This window comes from Penicillium pulvis (genome assembly GCF_028828015.1).
Source record: "Penicillium pulvis strain IBT 33274 chromosome Unknown contig_5_segment0_segment0, whole genome shotgun sequence".
NCBI lineage: Eukaryota > Fungi > Ascomycota > Eurotiomycetes > Eurotiales > Aspergillaceae > Penicillium > Penicillium pulvis.
In genome coordinates, this window is record NW_026643078.1 from 626,138 (window position 1) to 645,904 (window position 19,767).

General features: G+C 47.0%; 7 protein-coding genes across 7 annotated transcripts; 2 read left to right on the forward strand and 5 right to left on the reverse strand.

The window, feature by feature from the left end:
- Positions 1 to 264: 264 nt before the first annotated feature.
- On the reverse strand, positions 265 to 4,554 carry N7503_006788 (putative phosphatidylserine decarboxylase Psd2). The gene is made up of 8 exons (XM_057066335.1): positions 4,207 to 4,554; positions 3,893 to 4,150; positions 3,739 to 3,783; positions 3,451 to 3,666; positions 2,950 to 3,379; positions 1,382 to 2,893; positions 574 to 1,325; positions 265 to 513 (listed from the first exon to the last, which is right to left on the reverse strand). The coding sequence occupies exons 2-8, from the start codon at positions 4,037 to 4,039 to the stop codon at positions 334 to 336; spliced, it is 3,282 nt and encodes a 1,093-aa protein (XP_056920016.1). The 5' UTR covers positions 4,040 to 4,150; positions 4,207 to 4,554; the 3' UTR covers positions 265 to 333.
- Positions 4,555 to 5,857: 1,303 nt separating this feature from the next.
- Positions 5,858 to 7,147, reverse strand: N7503_006789 (DUF2841 domain-containing protein; the record flags this gene model as incomplete). Its single annotated transcript, XM_057066336.1, has 3 exons — positions 5,858 to 6,315; positions 6,369 to 6,554; positions 6,604 to 7,147. The coding sequence occupies 3 exons, from the start codon at positions 7,145 to 7,147 to the stop codon at positions 5,858 to 5,860; spliced, it is 1,188 nt and encodes a 395-aa protein (XP_056920017.1).
- Positions 7,148 to 8,678: 1,531 nt separating this feature from the next.
- N7503_006790 (uncharacterized protein) lies at positions 8,679 to 9,695 on the reverse strand (the record flags this gene model as incomplete). The annotated part of the gene is made up of 3 exons (XM_057066337.1): positions 8,679 to 8,767; positions 8,818 to 9,083; positions 9,145 to 9,695. The coding sequence occupies 3 exons, from the start codon at positions 9,693 to 9,695 to the stop codon at positions 8,679 to 8,681; spliced, it is 906 nt and encodes a 301-aa protein (XP_056920018.1).
- Positions 9,696 to 14,010: 4,315 nt separating this feature from the next.
- Positions 14,011 to 14,561, reverse strand: N7503_006791 (uncharacterized protein; the record flags this gene model as incomplete). The annotated part of the gene is made up of 2 exons (XM_057066338.1): positions 14,011 to 14,210; positions 14,411 to 14,561. The coding sequence occupies 2 exons, from the start codon at positions 14,559 to 14,561 to the stop codon at positions 14,011 to 14,013; spliced, it is 351 nt and encodes a 116-aa protein (XP_056920019.1).
- A 1,287-nt stretch (positions 14,562 to 15,848) lies between these two features.
- N7503_006792 (LysM peptidoglycan-binding domain-containing protein) lies at positions 15,849 to 16,288 on the reverse strand (the record flags this gene model as incomplete). The annotated part of the gene is made up of 2 exons (XM_057066339.1): positions 15,849 to 16,120; positions 16,186 to 16,288. The coding sequence occupies 2 exons, from the start codon at positions 16,286 to 16,288 to the stop codon at positions 15,849 to 15,851; spliced, it is 375 nt and encodes a 124-aa protein (XP_056920020.1).
- An 810-nt stretch (positions 16,289 to 17,098) lies between these two features.
- On the forward strand, positions 17,099 to 18,867 carry ssn3 (cyclin-dependent serine/threonine protein kinase SSN3; the record flags this gene model as incomplete). Its single annotated transcript, XM_057066340.1, has 3 exons — positions 17,099 to 17,195; positions 17,591 to 17,744; positions 17,799 to 18,867. The coding sequence occupies 3 exons, from the start codon at positions 17,099 to 17,101 to the stop codon at positions 18,865 to 18,867; spliced, it is 1,320 nt and encodes a 439-aa protein (XP_056920021.1).
- Positions 18,868 to 19,444: 577 nt separating this feature from the next.
- N7503_006794 (uncharacterized protein) lies at positions 19,445 to 19,660 on the forward strand (the record flags this gene model as incomplete). The annotated part of the gene is made up of 1 exon (XM_057066341.1): positions 19,445 to 19,660. One exon carries the CDS (start codon positions 19,445 to 19,447, stop codon positions 19,658 to 19,660), a length of 216 nt encoding a protein of 71 aa, XP_056920022.1.
- Between the last annotated feature and the right edge of the window lie 107 nt (positions 19,661 to 19,767).

The following is a 19,767-nucleotide window of genomic DNA, read 5'->3' on the forward strand; positions in this document are numbered from 1 at the left end:
CAGAAAACGGTTTCTACATGCACTTGAACTACAGTTAAACCACCACGTCACTAGCGTTCAAGAATAGTATAGCAATTTTAGCATAGCTTGTTACCTATGATCATGCAATGTCATTTTGAAAAGCTGCCAAATTCATCAATTCCGAGAGGAAATTAACTGAGCAGATGCCACTAGATGAAATACGCTATGTAGACTAAACCCCCCGACGCCGGAATTGCACATGTAAAACACGTAATATGTTCAATGAAAAACAAAAAGCTCCCAGAATCTTGAGCGAACAGGAGTTGAGCCCGTGCCCTGTTATATAGTTGAAATATACAATGATCCCCAGGATCATTGCATGGCGTCATCCACCTGAGATGCGCCGCCTGGGGGTGGAGGTGCAAGGCTGCCTTCGATACGACGCTTGGCTTCTTGCATCTCCTCAGCAGTGATATTCTCTGCTTTCTTGGGCATGTCCGGTTCATACTGAGGGATATCAGGGCTGTGACCAACTGACATACCAACTCGAATCTATTTCAAAAAATATCAGTATCAACTAAGATGAAGTGGAGGGCACAGACGAGTTCTTACCAGTGTCTCCAATGGGCCCTTGGAGTTGTCCACTAGGTCACGGTCAAAGTTGATGACTCCTTCCTCAAACAAGACCAATAGCGTACTACCGCCGAACTTGAAGTATCCAAGCTCTTCTGCCCGGGAAACCTTTTCACCGGCTTTGCGAGTGATGACTGTGCTACCCACCATCATGGCGCCGACACAGACGACCATGACGCGACCATGGGCAACAGAGTCAATTGGGACCAACACTCGCACGTTCTCTCCATAAACATCCAAGGCAGAACGAATAGCCATCGGGTTCACCGTATAGTACTCGCCCTCAATAATTTTGGGCTCACCCATGATTCCATCTACTGGCACATGGAAACGATGGTAATCCTGAGGTGCTAAACGGAACACACCAAGTGCACCATTGCGGTACCGCGCGGCGTCTTCAGGATAGGCGTTACCCATTAACCTCTCCACGGAGAACTCTCGTCCCTTTACCCAGATTCCAGTGGCTTCGTTCATGCGATCAAAGACCACTGAGCGACAGTCGGCTGGGGACACGACAACCCTTGGATCGTCGGGGGCCGAGCACGGTCGGGCATCGGGCTTCAAGGCACGATAGAAGAACTCGTTGAAGTTTTTGAATTTCTCAATAGGCTGAAGCACCTCTGTCATGTCCAGCTGGTGGAAATTGATGAAATCCCGAATCTGGCTGACAGACGCCGGGTCATCATATTTTCGGCCTTGCTTAATACTGAGGGATTTCAGCACACGACGAACTATAGACCTCTTTGTTAGAATTGAGATACTTGGCACGAGTTGGCAAAAGACTTACTTCTCTTCGTCTCCATGTCCTTGCTCTTGAGACCCTTGTAAAGCAGTCGGATTCCAAGGCGGACATAAATACTCATACGCTCCTCATTAATCTGGCCGGTAATCCGGTCCTGGACGAGGATATTGGCCGAATTGGCTCCAAGTTTGTAGCCACCGTAGGAGATCTTGGTGATAACCTTGGAGTACCATTTGCGCTGAGCCTGGCTCGAGGTCACAAATCCACCCATGACCAGGTTGTCGACTTGCCGCCAGTCACGGCTGGCACATGTCGCAATATGAGTAATGATATCCGCATCAGATCGTTTACCAAGGCGAGGCTGGTGGCAAAGCGGGCATTCGCGGATTTCCACCACGTGCTCCTCACCGCGCTCATCCCCAAGATCATCAGGTCGGAGGTATTCGTCGTTCGAGCTGGGCTGATCCGCCTCGTCGCTAGAGAGTGTTGGGACTGCTGTTGAATCCGGGTTAGCATTGTGAGGCTTGGTGGTGCTGGATTCTACAGCGAGCTCATCGCCGCTAGATGGCTCCTCACTATCCTGACTGCCGAAGGATGACGGTGCAAGTGCTGGTCTCTGGGAATTGGCCGTGGCATTCTTCTTTTGCAAGTATTGTAGTGTATCTTCGAGACACATCACGGCCTGGTCGACGGTTAAGTCGGGTGTCGCACTGGCATCGTTCTCGCCGTTGAAACGCTCGAAGAAGGCGTCGACAGTCGATTCCTTGAGTGTGGATCCAAGAGTGTCGAGCATGGTAGTCATTTCAATCTTGTCAATGCGGCCGCTGTCATCCGCATCGTATTGCTTCAACATGAGTCTCCAGAATTGCTGTCGAAGGGCACTATATGGCAGGTACTTGGCTTTCAAGAATAATTCCGGTGTATGTTTGTCTTCCCATCGTTCTCGGTTTTTAAGCACCAGAGGAATAGTATAAGAACGCAAACCTTCCTCATCGGCTGGTGGAATATTCTCAGGCTCTGAAGTGACTGTAGATGTGACGGTGGGCACCTGTAGGTTGGAGCTGCTATCCACTGGACTGGATGATTCTGGCACGGATGTGGGACCGGCCTTGTTGGCAGCCTCAATTACAGAGTTGCTTGAAAGAGAAGTAGCTGAGTTACGTGACCTCATGGTGGGCCGCGACATCTTGGAAAGGCTGGATGACGATGCAGAGGAGCTAAGTGGAAGCCGAGTACTAGACTTTGCCGGCGGAACAATTTCATCCTCTTCAGACTCGACAAAGTGGTATAAACCCGTCTCAGGGTCTGCCTCCGGGGCAGCTTGGATCAAAGTTGGCAGAGGGAAACCGGCAGAGGCGACAAAGTCATTGCCTGAGAACTTGTCTCGGTCCATTACCGTGAAACCAATCGTGTAGTTCCTCTCATGCCGCATTACCTGAAAGACCATCTTCTCGTGATAAATGGGGTTCAGATTATGACGTATAACAGGAGTCCTGAGCGTTTTTCTTCCAAGAGAAGTCACGACAAAAGGATCCATGTCAAACGATGTCCGCGTCACTAAAGTATAACAGATCAACCATGTGCAGTGTGAGAATATGAATAGTAGCCCGTACCATTTTTTTCAGGAGGTAGATCGGTCACTTTGACGATCTCCATAAAGACAATACCCTGCACGCCGCTCCCGGCACCCGAAAATTGGTATGCGCGAGCAGCAAGAGACTTCTTTCTTAAGCGAGCCATACGAAGCCTTCGACGGCGTTTTTCAACAACCTCTGGCTTCGAAGGGTCGTCAGTTTCATCGGAAGTCTCCTCATCACGGTCCAAATCATCGAGGTCAACCGCCGGAATTTCAATTGGGTCGTCATCATCACCGGCGCATACGACCTTCTTAAATTTCCGGTATGTGTCTGATGGCGACGCATTTGGGCTCGCCGAGTCCGAAAGTGAGAATTGCAGCAGGATCTCGCCAGATACATTACTGTTTTTCTTGTTTTTCTTCTTGCGGTTCGATACCCGTTTCGACTTGAGGGTGTACCAAGTTGGCTACGCATATCAGAGTCAACCATTTGATCCTCAACCCCAGAATTCTGTGTGGACTGCGGGGTATCTCCTACCTCTTTCTTGATTTGCCCATCGACAAAGATATCTTCCAATGCAATATCAAACTCGCCCAGGTAGTCTTTGCCAAACCGGTCATGATCCCAGCAGATGCACTCCAACAACGGGACACCACCGATGGGCATTTCGAATGACACGTTCCATTCCGGGTTTAGTGATTTGAATATCGTTGGTGTCGACTGCCTTCCTTCTCCTAATGTCACAACCAAATACTGTATATCCCGCCTGTTAGCAACCAGAACCGGGAATCTTGGGGCTCAGGGAATTGCGATCAAGTCACTTACCGGATCGCTTGTGCCACCCCGATCCTTCGCTGCAAGATTTCGTCCCTATTCCAATGCAAGAAGACATAGGTTAGCCGATGTTCTTTTTTGTGGGGTCACAAGCTCGTATTGGCGGCTGCCTGGCAAGGGGGAGGTGAGATTGATTCAGCCTTACCCGAATGACCGTGACTTTGAGTAGCAAAGGTTTTGCGTCAGATGGTATGCGCATAGGGCTAGTACTCCTGCTCTGACCGGGTGTTGAGGTGGCGCTTCTCGTGGTAAGATGCGAGCTCAGTCGCTGCGGGAGCGGTAAACGGACCATGGCGGAATGCGCCTGCAGGCCGAAGTGGCGGTGGAGGAAGGAAGAAAGGTTTGGAGGGAGAGAAACTTGAAAAATGATCGAGGTTTGGCCCTAAGCCCCTAGTCGAATTTCCTGTCCTGGTAAGCGTGGCTTAGATTAAAGCACCCCCCAGAGTCCGATCCGCGTACGATCTGCTACGGGTCGATCCCAGCACGGTAGCCAAGACACGGTACCACCCACAGTTCCAAAACAAATCAAGGTCACTCCTTAAGGTCACGCCGGCAATTGGAATACGTGGCCTCGTGGGAAGATATTTAGTTAGATTAGAAGAAATTGGTGGGAAGTTAAAAGGGCAAGGCCCGGGAGCGAAAGGAGAGACAACCGTGGGGCTTTGTTGGGGGAGAGACGGAGGTTCTTGGTCTCGACGTCAGTTTCCCATTCTCCACTTTATCTCCACCACAACAAGAAAATGGATGCCTTGTCTATGGGGCTAAGAAACGTTTACTCCAATGATCCTAGTGCATTATTCATATCTTCATTCGGAATACTTGTGCTTGACAAGGCTATACAAGGAACCTACAAGGCTTTCTTGCAAGTCATACAGTGCATGATCCACCCCACCACGACATGCAGTACCCCGCACCCATTCAGCTGCGCGACTTTGGAATACAGGTCGGCTCCAGTGTCCGATTGCTTTGAATGGACTATACCTTCATTCGGATATAGAGTCTGGTGAGTTTGGATGGAACATTGGAATATGGTGGGTGTTGCTTCAAATATCCTGTCGTATACTTCCGCCCCGTGCCGAGGTAGACCTGCATTGGGTTTGCCTCCAAGACTGATGCTCTATTTTTGGCCTAGTCCTTGCAATACTTGGACTATATACGACAATCCACACAAGATTACAAATCTCCCAGGAAGAAATTAGTTTTGGAACCTTGCACTGTGAATTCGCTAAAGAAGAAACGTATTATCGGGCGACTGTGGCCTGAGGCCACGTTTATAAAGAATTTGTCAAAATTGGAAAATAGGGGCAAAGACCCACTATCCCCCGGCTATCAGTGTAACAGACGAGAGTGACAGGCCAAGTAAAAACCTTCACCGAAACTCTTCATCTAATAGAAGGAAGCGAATTGCGGAAGATTTATGCTTTCCCTCATCTAAGAGTCGCTACTATCAAACGCCTATTTTTGTGTAGGTGGATAAGTCACTTGCAAGTGTTCACCGCCCACGACTTATGAAAGCGTCTGAACTATGAGTATGGTATCGCTAAAATGTTGACGGACGCTCTAATGTGAGTTTCGATAAACCTATAAATTTTGTCGAGAATATATTTGACTTATCTTACGCCCCCACAAGAGGCTTGCTGACGCCGCCCTAATGGAAGCCTCTTCTATTTTGCAAACACCCATGCCCTAAACCCATCCAAGAAGTAACACCAGAAGAAGGGACACCCAGAAAGCACAGAAGAAAAAAATGACGCTTTCACGTCTCTGCAAGCCATAAGATTCAGACCAAAACACCAAATTCGAAAAGAAGGGAAGTGTCGCTTGTCGGATGCCGTAGCGTAGTTTCCGACGACCTCTGACTTCCCGTCTGACATCAAGCTCCGGCACCAGCTTCCAACCTTGTTCATCCTGAAGAGTGGGCGACACAGAATTGAGGCTTTGGGGCTTGAGGCAGCGCTTCATACAAGTGTGAGTTCACGTCTAGCATCGTGATCTGCATAAGGTCCAACGATCCGTCAAAAGTGAGACACAGGACCCACTGCGAAATTGACTAACGCTTGGACAACTATTCCGTTCCTTCATGTATGAAGGAGAGGTAAGGCTGGCTGACTTAGATGTAGGCGACGTAAGGCTGACCTAAGTTCTCCGTCCCATGGTATGCATGGTATGGTAGCATAGGAGCGTTGTAATAAAAGTCGTTTGAGTATGGCTGCATATTGCTGGTAGGACCCGAGATGTTGTGTATCGGTTCTATGGAGCTGCTCTGATATGCTGGAAGGATCTTGGAATATTCACGCTTCCTTTTCAAGCCTTGTGGAGCACCAGAAATAGGCATTGAAGAGTACTCTAAGCCCACTGGTGCATAGTAAACGGGGTCCGAGCCAGTTGGGCAATGGCTTTGCACCATAGCTGGCCTGACCGGAGGAGCAATATCGCAGGTAGATAATATCCTCTGCATCTGGCCATACTCTCGTGGTGTGAGTTCCTGTTTATCTTTCTCATACGAAACCAGAGTTGACTGCGTTTGGGATTCTTGATTGCCTGGGATCGCAATTTCGACCTGGGAGTCTGTTCATTGTCAAAATCAGTACCATGTGCAAGTATGATGGAAGATGACCTACAATTTGCCCCATCAAGAAATTTCTCTTCCTGTTCGCGAACTCGGTAGATTTCGTCCAGAATTCGGAGTTGCTCAGGTGGGGTTACCTGACCACGAATAGCCTCGTCGGCACCTCTTAGTTTCTTGGCAGTGATTTGATGGCTAGACCGTAGGTCGCATATGATAGAGACAAGAAGTCGGATACGTTCTGTTCATTTTAGTATCTTCCAGTCCAAATGATAAAGAATTGCCCGTACCGGCTTTCGTAAGGCGATCGGGTTCACGGTGGGTCACCCCAGATGGCCACCATGGCGGCTTAGTTGTCTCTGGATCTAGCTGTACTAGTCTGCCTGAGACAACCATTCGCCCATTATATGGATAATGTGTCCGCTTGTGTGGCTCTATGAGCTTTATGTAGCTTTTTGCAAGGGCTCGACAATTTGTTTGGTGGAATTTTTCCAACCCCTCTTCGTAATAAAGACGCAGTAATTCTGCATTGTCGATCGATATCGTAGTCCTAGTCGATTGGCTAGAAGCCTTAGATATGGCCGTTAACCAAGTTTCTCTGTCGCCTGCATTGAAGAAAGGAATGCCACTAGGGCCGCTAAGCACATTTGTTGTCGCTGGGTTCGCTGCCGCTGCCGCTGCCAGAAAGGTAGTAGTGACTTCAGGTGACAGGATCGACTGACTAGCATCCGCAACGGAAGGCGACAACTCATGGTGGAGGTTACCGTGTCGGTCGATATATACGAGGGCGTAATGGCGATAATTTAAAGTGACGTGCTGTTGCCGAAGAGCCATATCGCCATACCCGAACGGATACCAGCTTAGGAGGACCGTACTTTAAGAAGCGATACTCAGTGTGCACAGAGATTGGGGTTTAAAAACCCCCTTGCAAAAAGTTGGAAGCCTCCAATCATATATCTTTCCATCATTGGGAACCCCTGAATGTATTTAAGTTAATCTCCTTGCTGGACAAAGCCTGGATCCCGGTGGATTACGCAAATCTCGGCTACGTACCTCCTCTGGACCGCACTGGTTCCTTGATTCGGTTATCTCCGTTGGGGTGACTGTGCGGGGAAGGCAATTATGTACCCTGGATCTTTACCTGGAATGGGTATGTGTGGCTTGACTGAGCCACTAAGCTTTTAAATCAAAACATAGAAGGATGTTTGAACTTGCCTGCATATTCTCATAGGCTATCCAAGTCTAGACGGTGACTTCTCATTCATTGATGACGGGCAGCCTCAATCTTATAAGTTTTCGACCTCCCTGATGCTCTCATATATCTGTCAGATATCGGACATTTCATATTCAATGAAGACCGACGTAGGTGTACGTGGCGATGCCATGTTGAGATAGGCAACATGGCCGATAGAGCATATCTGGACCAATTTATTTGGCGGGCCCTCTCCCGGCAAATCTTGCCATATTATAGGAATACCCCATATAGCCTGTTTGACGTCGGTTCTAGCCGACATGATTCGCAGAGCAAGCCGGGCTTGTATATCCAATCGGTGTGGCAGGCCGAATCTGGTTAAGACGATCTAGTCGGAGATGTTCGAGCCGGTACTCCGCATGAATTATGCAGTCTTCAGCTTCAGTCACACGACATAGGTTATTGCACCCCTGAAGATCCCGTCATCCCCGCCGCGCTTACATGATAGTCTAGGAATAACAGGGCTCCGCAGGCCAAGACTGTGGTGGAAGCTACCATTCGGATGAAGCGTAATGATTCTGAAGCCGTGCACCACGAGGGAAGCATGAAGTCAACAACAGCTACTGTACTACGACAGGCGTTCGGAGAGGCACTTAGTTCGTCTTGGACGGGGTACATGACATACGTACGGTGTTGAATTTTATCTAGTTGGCCATAGTCTTCACATCACCCCGGTAGCTGAGGTTTTGAATTAAGGTACGAGGGTGATGATCGTTCTCTGAATGTGCGAGTAGAAGCATCTACTTGTAGTCGCATTATCTGCCTTTTGCCCGCGGTGTTGGTCTTAGAATAGTAGTTTCGTACACTAATTACATCTATACATCACGTAATTTAGGTTGCAACGCTGGAAGTCATAGGCGGGCCATCACAATTTTGTCTTATGTACCTATAAATGTAAACTATGGCACATTCTGGGGGATCTCAGAGTCTCCCCAAGGACACCCATCACCCGCTATGAGGCCACCACATAATCCAATTCGGCGCTAACCATCTTGCTGCTTGAGGCACTGCCCACCTGATTTTCATCTCGGGGCCTTCTGCCAGCCGCAACGGGCTATTAAACGCGTTGCCAGCTTCGTCTCCACCATAACCAACTGATTAGACAGGGATTGCTCAAGTCATGATGTCAGACTCATTACCCTTCACAATTGGATTTCCAATTGGCTTGAGTACATTGCTGTCATACTCACCAACCCAATTACCTGTTTCTATTAGTGTCCTACCGACATATTAAAGGGAACTGTGAACTTACCTGCAGGCCAATAATTGCACACAGTATACCACATTCCAAGAGATGAGGATGTACAGTCAACCGTACCGCAACCCACGCTAGTGCTATCCTTCCAGACAACCTGCGTAAAATGGCCGAATCCAGATCCACTCGGCTCAGCCTCACCATAAAGACCAGCATATAGCGGCATCTCACCATTGTACCAATAGTCAGATATGTGAACCGAGATACTGGCCGTGGGACTGCTGGCTGCCAAGTTTTGGCCATAGCCACCAGCAAGTAATGTTCTATAAACAAGAATAGGTAAGAACGTGTGTGTATACATTCCGGAGACAAAGGAGGCCTCACGTGTTATGAGCAAAGTCGCATTGATTTGCCCAGCTTGTTGCAGCATCCGCAAGTGTTTGATTCCATGACATGTTTGGGACAGTGTGGTTTAGACGGTGGATGTTATGGCTGTATAAGGCCTTCTCTTCGTAGGTCCCAGAGCTGGGAAAAGTCGGAATCGAGGAACTGGCCGCGCTGGTAGACGTCGAGGAGAGAACGGTTTTCGAAGAAGCAGCTACCGTTGCCGGCGAGCTAGCTGCGCCTGCACCAGAAGAGGTGAAAGACGGAGAGGAGGCAATTTGGATAGTCGGAGTTTGTATAGCGATAGCGGAATGGTTTGAGACACTGCTAGGTTCTTTGGAGGATCTATGTCCATGGCCACCCCTGTGTCCTTTCCCGTGAAAATACTCTAGTGCCTTTGGAGCATCGGTCGGGCCAACATGTAGGATTGAGGCTTCAGAGGTTTCGTAAACCGATTTCGTGACTGTAACGTAGGCCGTGCCACAGTCCTGCTGCGCGATCACTATACCAGTCAGGCAGCTAAGAGAAAAAAAGAGTGTCGGGAGATGCATGTTGAGTATCGGACCAGCGGTACTCTGTCAGTAGGGGAAAAGCAAATGCAAGGAATGTTCCGCTTTGGTGAGCTAGAAAAGAATGAGAATAGTGAAAAAAGAATGAAAAGAGTGGGACAGAATGAAAAGAATGGCAAGAACTCGCGTTGACCAGCAGGATGAGAATTCTCTATTTTTTTAGGGAACCGGAGATCTCATTCTTTTAAATAGTGTACTCTGCTGAAACAAGAAGGCCGCCCATGACATGTTAAATTTCATTTTTTCCCATATAGAGGATTGAAAGTGACGATCGCTATACTCATTCCGAAGTAATTAAACTTGCCAACATTTAGCAAGAGATCGTAGTATCATTTCTGTTTTCTGATCTCCACAAGGGTCCAGATCCGCGGCATGGCAGACATATGTCAGGTCCCGCATAGCCCTTTTTATGGTAACCATGAAGCCGGGATATTAAGCGTCTCGATTATATTAGACAAGCAGCCAGGTATTAGTCTGTTGGAGGCAATGTTTTAGTGGAGACAAATACAGAATTTGATCGGGTAATCCCAACGAAGATCTAGAGCACAAATCGCCAGTAATCAAGGTTCAACAATCCCGCCACTGTAGCTGAAGGGCGGTTGATGGTCAGGAATCGTGTTTCATGTAACCGCCTCAATCAATTTTACCTCTGACTGGTTACATTTGCTCAACAACAGTGTTTGAATGAATTGGTGTGATTTGCCATTCATGATAAGTTGATCAAGGTGCTTCTCAATAACGTAGCTTGTTTACCCATGTTGCAGTTGCACGTTGATTTTAAGGGTCATTTATGTTCTTATTCCCACCATTACACCCCAATTATAAGTTTGTGCATAAAACCGCTAGAAATCAATCTACGCAAGCCGAAAAGCATAAAGTGGCACTAAGATCGATGACTGAATCTTAGCTAGCGCATATACCTACTCCTTCGGGTATGTATTGCCGTCGATAACCCATCAGCTTCGGTGAAAACCTCAACTAGTACTCCACAATAGCAGATCCAAAAATGCCGGTCGGCACCTTGCATAGTGGACATTTAGTTTTTGATGTCAGATTTTTGCCACCAGATTGTAGAACCTAATGTGTCGTGTGATACGAGTCACATAGGCCAGTATATACGACGTTCTTAATTTCCGACACCTTAGTTCAACCTTGGAAATAAGTAACATTTTGGTTGCAAATACAGCGACACTTCGAGCTTGATCGGATAGTGACATGGGGCTACAAATTATCATCCCCAGCAGCAGGTAAGGTGGCGAGAGCGGTGCTCTAGACCCATCCAAAAGGGCATAGCTGTATATATTAGGGCACCTGCCTCATCACCCGTGGTCTGTCCAAATTTCTCTAGCCTGCATTTGATATTATAGTATAAGTAGTATAACGGAAAAATTTATGTAATTATCTATGAGATGAGCTTTGAAACGCAACCCTGGTTGTTCGACTTGTATGTCTAGAGTAACCCTCCTGTGGGTCTCTTCTGGTCTTGATGATATTGCTGATAGACTTTCAACGCCAAATCGTCCGGGTCATAGTGTCATCTGTGCCGCTGTCTTTCTCTGTTCTGCCAACATATGTACTTCACTTTTTCTCGCGCCTAATAATGTGAGACCACAGTTCATTCCCAACTATGACTGACATGGATTATTGATCTCTTATTGCCCATATGATCGGCATGATTGCTGCCTTCCTCTGGGGGTAACATGTAGCCGGTGCCGAAAGGCCTGGGTGGCCACAAAAGCCTCTGTTCCTTTTCCGTATCCTTTTCAGAGCTACTTTGATCGTCGAATTGTATCCTATACCGTTCGGATAACATTGCGAAGCCGATCATATATATTACTACGGAAATTGATGCATGCCCATATTTTCACTGTGGATGCCTTAGCTCTGGAGCGTAGACCGGCGGATCCAGCCTGGGGCTGCACCATTTCGGAGCTCAGATTTGATGTTCAGTTTGCCCTTGTGGCTACCTGCTGGTCTTTTTTTTTTGGAACTTATACTGGGTAAAAAGGGACTGAATACCAGCATCAATCTTCACGCTCTCAAATATTCAAGTGTGGTCCGATCGCAATTTCGAGGTACTTTACTGGTTCTGAGGATAACGAGGACTCTGAAGAATCTTGAGCTATTATGAGGCCAATGCCGACCTATAGCATCGTGACATACGATAAATCAACCCGTACCCAAGAGTTGTATGCTTTGGCTGAAAGCGAGTTCCATCTGCGATGAAAACGACTGCTGCTGCTGGTAAATGTTTCAGTAGGTCTTGGATTTGGCCTGGGTCATCGGTAATTTGGACAATTGCCTTGTCATTCAATGTAGTCAGAGGGTTGTCACGTGGGTCCGGAAAGCCTTGTTGATCGCAATGGCAGATGATCACGACTAGTGTTCGGGGTTTTGTCTTCAGACCATGTTTGCTTGGAGGCCTCGATAGAATTGGCTTTGGCTGGAAAAGTGGAGAGGAATTGGTCAATTTCAAAAGGTAAATATGAGCTCAGACTGTGTCAACATTCGATCTTCTGTTAGTAAAGATTAGTACATGAGATAACACAATCCGACAAATCTCAAGGAATTCAAGTGGCTTCCGTTGAAGGAAGAGAATTTTCTGACGGGTATGAATCAAAGAACCACCAAGTGTTGGTCGAGCTCTAAATTAGGCAACTTTGGACACCACTCAAAGAGCGGGATATGTGGAAGATAGCGTCTACGTAAACTGCTGTGTCATTCATTTTGCTGCATCAGCTGCCCTGACATCTAAGATGAGTTAAAAAGGCGACTTTGTGAGACCAATATCCAATCAGGTGTCCTTAAAGGCTATGATTGGACTGCGTTGTTGGCCTCGCAAAATGCTATCAACCTAAATGAGGTATGAATAGGTCTAAGCGATCTATAATAATCAAGTTTAGGGTCACTAAGTAATATTTAGCTTTGTATCTAGCACTCGGGTGAAATATGGATAGGTTGTACTTTAACGACGATTTGAATAGTTCTCAGAATAAGCCTTATTTGATGTGTCATTAGTCTAATCGCCTCTGATCCATACAGTCGTCAATCCAGATAAAGTCTTCTCTAGTCACTCGAAACATCCTCAGAATAGGATTGCCGTAATATCATGCACTTGCAGCCCACTCTGAGTTGTATGGAACATACGCCAATGGGCCGCTGTCTCTCACAAATGGTGAATCCAGACTCTGAAGCTCCAAAATGATTCGATAGTCGTCTTTCGGAGGTAAATAAGATTTACGATGGAACCTGTCCGAGCGCCGTAGGTGTGGAGCAAATCGATAAAAGTGCATTTTTTCGGATAGATGACGTTCCCCAATAAGCAGCGGGCCCGTTGTGTGATCAAACGATTGCGGGCTCCATTTATCACTTTCCCATTCACCCATCTTGATATGTAACGACCTAAGAGAAAGTAGATCGCCCTTAGAGTCTAATTCAAGGAAGTGAAGGAGTCGTAAGCACGCTGATTCATCAATGAAATTGATAGGAAAGATATCAGGCGTTGGCCTTATTTGGTTTGGATCTACACCTGGAAGATTGATTTCCAAGTGCTGGAGGTATTTCATTCTGCGTATATGAACCATCATGTCATATGGCTAATAGTGCTTTGGTTAGTCTTCAGATCGGTCAGTCTATTATAAAGGAAAGTTTAAACATACCCATTCCTCATTTTTCCAGTCAAGGTCAAGCCCTAGAGACTGAAGTTTTGGGAACTTGTTAGGTAGACTGACTAGATCCTCAATACTTGGAGGAAAAGGAAGCTGCGTGAGAGAATTGCGCTGACGATTGGTGCTGCGGAATCGTAAATGCCTTAGTGCATGATGGCTTGATAGGGTGTTGAGGATATATTGCGGAAGGTGATAGCTAGAAAAGGTCTCAAGGGAAGAGAATGATTCTAGAAGAAGACGAACTTGAGTCGCTCGTTCCCAGTAGATAGGTGGCGGCTCCAGAATTCCAGTGTGTGGGCGATAACGCCAATCAGTTAGTTTGGGATTGCAACGAGAGATCGACACCTCTAATGACTTGAGGTTTCTTAGACGGCCCGTGATAAGGGGAGCTAAGTTACTCCAATTACCATTAAGTAACGATAACGAGTTCAATAACTCCCACTGTAGACTTTCTGCCCATAGAAGACTTTGAGACCTATCAAAGTGCATATTTGAGAGATGTAGATATTTCAATGGTGGCAAGGTATCGCCCTTCTGTAATGAAATGATTCCTCTGTGGGTAGTCGGTGGTTCCGTGGTCTGAAACAGCTTCAAAGTCTCTAAATTTTGGCTGGCGCATATGATGTCTTTTAGGCGAGCTTGATAGCTTGTACTCGTGAAAGTTTTGGATAGCTCGTCCCACTCGCCATCCCAATGCGAGGAAAGATAGCGAAGGCACCGAAGGTGAGGGATGGACGGTTCAACGGGTTGATGTGGTCGTCTTCGCTGTGATAGACACACATTTCTTCCAGTGATATGCACAGGAACATGGGGGTAAAGCCGATTAATACTGTATAAGATGAAACCTGGCATGTATGATAAGTCTTTCCAGCTATAAGGGTGCCCAGGAGGACATGTGTTAGTAGTCCGCATAATGCAATAGGTCCTATAGTATAACGTACTAGAATTCTTGGAGACATTTTGCTGACTCGAGCATTTTCAATAAGTTAAAACTTAGCCAGTCTCCAACAAAGCCAACCCCAAATGCACCTGCCACGACAATTACTTTAACATAGCGCCATGGAACATTGCTATAATACTCCCACTTTTTAGGCACCCCTGACTTGATGGTCAGGCAGAAGAATCGGAATAAAATGGAAGCGGCAGTCTCATGTAACCGGCGGTCAACCAAAGCTACCATTTTCAATGACGATGGACTATCCCTGTGAAGCTTAAATGAGGTGAGTGACAGGTCAACCAACCGTGTATATCAACGTTTACGCACTAGTTTGATAATTTTGAGCCAGATCTCGGATGGTAAGGTTGACATCTTGCTTGTTGGTGAGGGCTTCATTGTGCGATGTGGTTTCTTTCAAAGGTTCGATAGGATGGTGGGTGAGCGTGAGCTCGGTATGTGGACGATTATGAATCTGTGACTTTCACGGACGATATGCGTAAGACTCAATGGTGATCAAGTAATCAAATACTCGAGTAACTAGCTAGATGAAACCCACTCAAGATGAAATTCTCCTTGTTAGCCGCAATTTGCAAGCTGGAACTGCAAAGCATGCTTAGGCGGCAAACTCTGAGAAATGGGTGGAAGGGTAATCGGTGGCTTGTGGACAATATCATGCCCGCTAATCTTCTCCGATGGCTAGACTTTGTAGAGTAATGTGCCCGTCTACCCATCCAAGGAAACAAACCGATAGTTTGAATCGCTTACTCGAAGAGACTCGGGAAACCGCATATTTGATTGTAGCGGGGCCGAGCGTTTTGTAACGTATTGTATTGTATGGTATTATAATGCGGATAATCATGGGACTCACGGCCGCGGAATGGCCCCGAGGCCGCGCGTTCAGGGTGCATAGTTTTACTGTATCTCCTTATAGTACGGATTTCTCCATATGTACTCCGTACGAAATACGAAATACTAATTAGCAAATCGAAAGGGTCCAAATTTTGGGTACCGGGTCGGACATGTAGGTTTGACAACCTTCAAGGTTGGAATCATTAATTTAAGCGCAAAGTTATCCATTAACTTCCACAGGTATCTACGAATAGGTACTATTAGTGGGTAGGTGGACTATCTCGCCTGACTACCTGAGATTTCAGACCTCTGGCGTAAAGACTCGTCTACAGCTTTGAAGTCTTTGAAACAATTATATGATTCTATTTCAAAGTTTTCCATGCATTGATTCTGTCTCTGTACAATGGCATATATATGTACATTTAAGGATACAGAGCGTCCTGAAAGAGTCCCGATCGATGGTACCTTAGCCGGGGTCACAAGGTTCCAATCAATTTGAATTTGGGACATTTCAATGAGCCAATATTCTGTAATCACCCGTTCCAAGCTCTAGAAGTTGGGCTGTTTCGGTCTATCCATCTCCGCGGGTGCTCTTTACCCCTACCTACTAGATACCAGACCGCAAAAGTGCCCCCAAGCTTGGAAGCTTAGAAACATGGTTCACGGTGTAGGCAGCTGCAATCAAGAAGTATTGACAGCAACACAGACATAGTCATCCACCCAGAGACTTGCACAGCTGCTTCCAACGGCAGGGTTCCAAGCGTAGAAGTCGTCGATAGTAATATCATAAGTAGATGCAATGGCAGCACAAGTGTCCCCGGATACTACCAGGTAAGATTGATCACAAGTAGATACCATGCCACTCTGGATTGGCAATGGAGTACTGATTCCATCGCTGGTGGTGGTCGTTGGCGACGCCTTTGAAGGAGAGGTGACAGTAGACACGCTGGACCCTGACCCAAATGGATGTTATTAGTGGAAAGAGATCACCGTCGTGATGAAAGCCATTCGATCGAACCACCTGCTGAGTTTGCCTCACACCATTGGCCGAGGCGATTGTTCGATTGATATGGATCGAATTGATTATATATACAAGACAAGCAAGTCGCGCTAGCCTCCATGTTTGTCTCCACTCTTCGACTCTCATCTCCTGACGATAAAGAACGTCAAATACGTATTACTTGGGGCTGAGGATTCTTATACAAAAACAACAACAATATGTATTCACCTGGACAGCAAACGGTCTCAACCTCGGGAAGTTCCATCCGAATTATATATTTGAGTGATGACAGGATCCAACATCAGGCCCGGAACATTCAAAACAAGTCTCATCCTATCTACGATATGCAGTAAGGTGTACGCTTGCTGTGAGAATTGGTGTACAATTTTGAATGTTTGTGCGGTCGTCGAAACAATGACTTGATATAATTAGGGTTAATCTACAATTCCACTTTTGACACCGCAACTTCCGAATTATGTGGCTAGCGTATTCATATGTCTCCACATATGCAGATTCATGGATTGGCGTTGAGAGTTTCTCAAATTTAGTAAAGATATTATAAATAAGTATACACGTCGAGGCTCGCGCATCACCTGCCCAGATGGGAATATGCACGTGAGCCCTGAAGATCACTATGGAACTCGGCATGCTGATCTAATCCCGGGGAGCGCTGGTCCACTGAATCCCGCTGGTTCGACGACCTCCGCATTTCCCCCCAACCACAGCAAAGACTCGCGCATTAAACCGAAGTCCCCTCCAATCCCCCCTATTTCTGCGCAATCGGACCTCCCTTTACCCTCGAATCGAATCATACCACCCCACGCTGACTAAGACCGCCTCCTTGACATCTTGACATCGCCAAAGCGGTATCCGAAGTCGCAGCTTGCCGCCTCCATATGGACAAAGTGCCATATGGGGAAGTGACGATCCAATGAGCCTGACAAACCCACCTTCCTCCGGCTCACTCTCCACCCGAACAAAAACAGTTGGCCCAAGCTTGAAAAGGAACCTGCAGGCCACAGTCGATGGTAATTATATCTTGGTTCCTTGCCTTGCCGCATGACCGCCTTCTGTGTCCACTTTATTTTCTTCTATAACGTGATCTTGACCTTGATCTTGAACTGTCGCGGCTTTCCTTCTGTTGCATCATGTTTGGAAAAGGATTCCCGTTTTCAAATTTAAATTCTGTTGGGGCTTTCTATCCTCGGGGTAATTTCTTTCCCCTTCAATACCAGGTTTCTTGGGTCTCGTTTCGGTGAACTGTCCTGGAGAAAGAGAGGGAATGGCATACATCTCTGGTTTGCGATCTTCATTACACCGGCAGGTTTCCTAAAGACGCGTGCATCCGTTGATCTGTCCCCTGTTTCTTTCCCTGCAAGACCGTGGCGATCTGTGCATACGCTGACTACCGTTCCTCGTGCAGAAACTGTCGATTCCCGAAAGACCACCGGTTACACCAGCAAAGTCCGAGTCCGGGATCGATATCATGTCGTGGGGTTCATTAGCAGTGGAACCTATGGAAGGGTGTACAAGGCTGTTGGCAAAAATGGCAAGAAGGGAGAATTTGCGATCAAAAAGTAAGCTTCCCGAAGAGTGCGTATCTGGCGAGAGATCTGACAGCATGCAACTAGGTTCAAACCGGATAAGGAAGGCGAATCGATCCAATATACTGGCTTGTCACAGTCCGCCATTCGAGAAATGTCTCTCTGTACCGAACTATCCCATGCAAATGTCGTCCAACTGGAGGAGATCATCCTAGAGGACAAATGTATCTTCATGGTGTTTGAATATACGGAGCATGACTTGCTGCAGATCATCCACCACCACACCCAGCCACAACGACACGCTATCCAAGCCCACATGGTTCGATCTATATTATTTCAGCTCCTCAACGGCTTATTATACCTTCACACCAACTGGGTCTTGCACCGAGATCTCAAACCAGCCAATATCCTCGTCACCTCCAGCGGCGCCATCCGCATCGGCGATTTGGGCTTAGCCCGACTATTTTACAAACCTCTCAACTCCCTTTTCTCCGGCGATAAAGTCGTCGTCACAATATGGTACCGAGCACCCGAGCTTCTCCTTGGAAGTCGACACTATACCCCAGCCGTTGACATGTGGGCTCTGGGTTGCATCTTCGCCGAACTACTTTCCCTGCGCCCGATTTTCAAGGGCGAGGAAGCCAAAATGGACAGTAAAAAGACGGTCCCATTCCAGCGGAACCAGATGATGAAGATCGTCGAGATCCTTGGTCTTCCTCGCAAAGAAACATGGCCGGGCCTTGTGTCCATGCCAGAATATACCCAGCTGCAGTCTCTTGTGATGCACCGACAACCTAACCATTACCACCGCGGCGCTAACTTAGAAGGCTGGTACCAGAGTTGCCTGAAGAATGGCGGGTATTCTGCCACATCAAGCGTGGGCACACCTGGCGCAGACGGTTTTGATTTACTGTCGAGGATGTTAGAGTATGATCCCACGAAGCGTATAACCGCTCAGGAGGCATTGGAACATCCGTATTTTGCGAATGGTGGTCCTATTAGCGCAAATTGCTTTGAGGGCATTGAGAGCAAGTATCCACATCGCCGAGTTACTCAGGAAGATAATGATATCCGAACTGGAAGTCTTCCTGGTACGAAGCGCAGTGGCTTGCCTGATGATTCATTGATGAGAGCTTCGAAACGTCTCAAGGAATGATTGATTCCGCGTTGCATCATTGGTCATTTTAGTTTTGCATGACATGAAACTCCGTGCTTTGGTGTTATGGTTTTTCATGGCCTGGCGTTGGGCAACAGGCCCTTTCGGTTTAAAGATACACCTTTTTCACAACTGTACATATTTCAATAGAATTTCATAAGATCACGATACGCCTGAAGACATTGTCCACGATTTCATTTCCCATCCCATCCCGTATCATCAAACCATACATCGAGAATAAGGGCCTGTGAAAAAGATACTGAAAATAATAGCTTCTGGCGAGAAGCGGCCGCCTTCCACCGGAGCTTGACCTCGGCTTGGAGAAAGAGACTGTAGAGACGTTCGGCCCAATAGCAGAAACCAGTATTCTTGCTCGACTTCAAGCCAACGCTGATGGTGTTCTCCACAGCGGTGTGTTCGACAGTAAAATTTGATCAGGCATAATAGGATATGGCGTCCGAAACCACTATCTCCCGCCGCAAGCTGTTACTTTCTTTCCTCCCAAGTTTTCCTCTCTTGTATCAAAACCACGTTCATAATGAATGGAAAACACTTTTTTTTTTCGTTTTCTCCTCGCATGTTGTCATATTTTCTATGGGTAGCTGATCTCTATAGATCGTTCGATCTGCGACCATCTCTCGTCGAGGTTCTCCTTTCTCGATCAGATGAACTTAGTCGGAAAAATTTGATGGAGCGGATTGAAGAGGCTGCGCCAGGGTATTTGGAGGCCGAAGAGGAAGGAGGTGGATTTGCTGGCGAGTATGATATTGTTCAGATTGAGTTTGAGCCATGATTGGTCTGGTGATTATATCCAGTTCGTGATCGAGTCAGATTTATGTCAAGAACTCGGCGTATAGCCAACTTTCGCATTATCATTATCATTTAAGTACATGCCAATAT

Coding starts and splice junctions, on each gene's coding strand:
- N7503_006788 (XM_057066335.1), bottom strand. CDS start 4,039: ATGGTCCGTTTACCGCTCCCGCAGCGACTGAGCTCGCATCTTACCACG. Junction 2,894..2,949: donor TCTACCTCCTGAAAAAAATG/GTACGGGCTACT, acceptor GTTATACTTTAG/TGACGCGGACATCGTTTGAC. Junction 1,326..1,381: donor GGACATGGAGACGAAGAGAA/GTAAGTCTTTTG, acceptor AGAGGTCTATAG/TTCGTCGTGTGCTGAAATCC.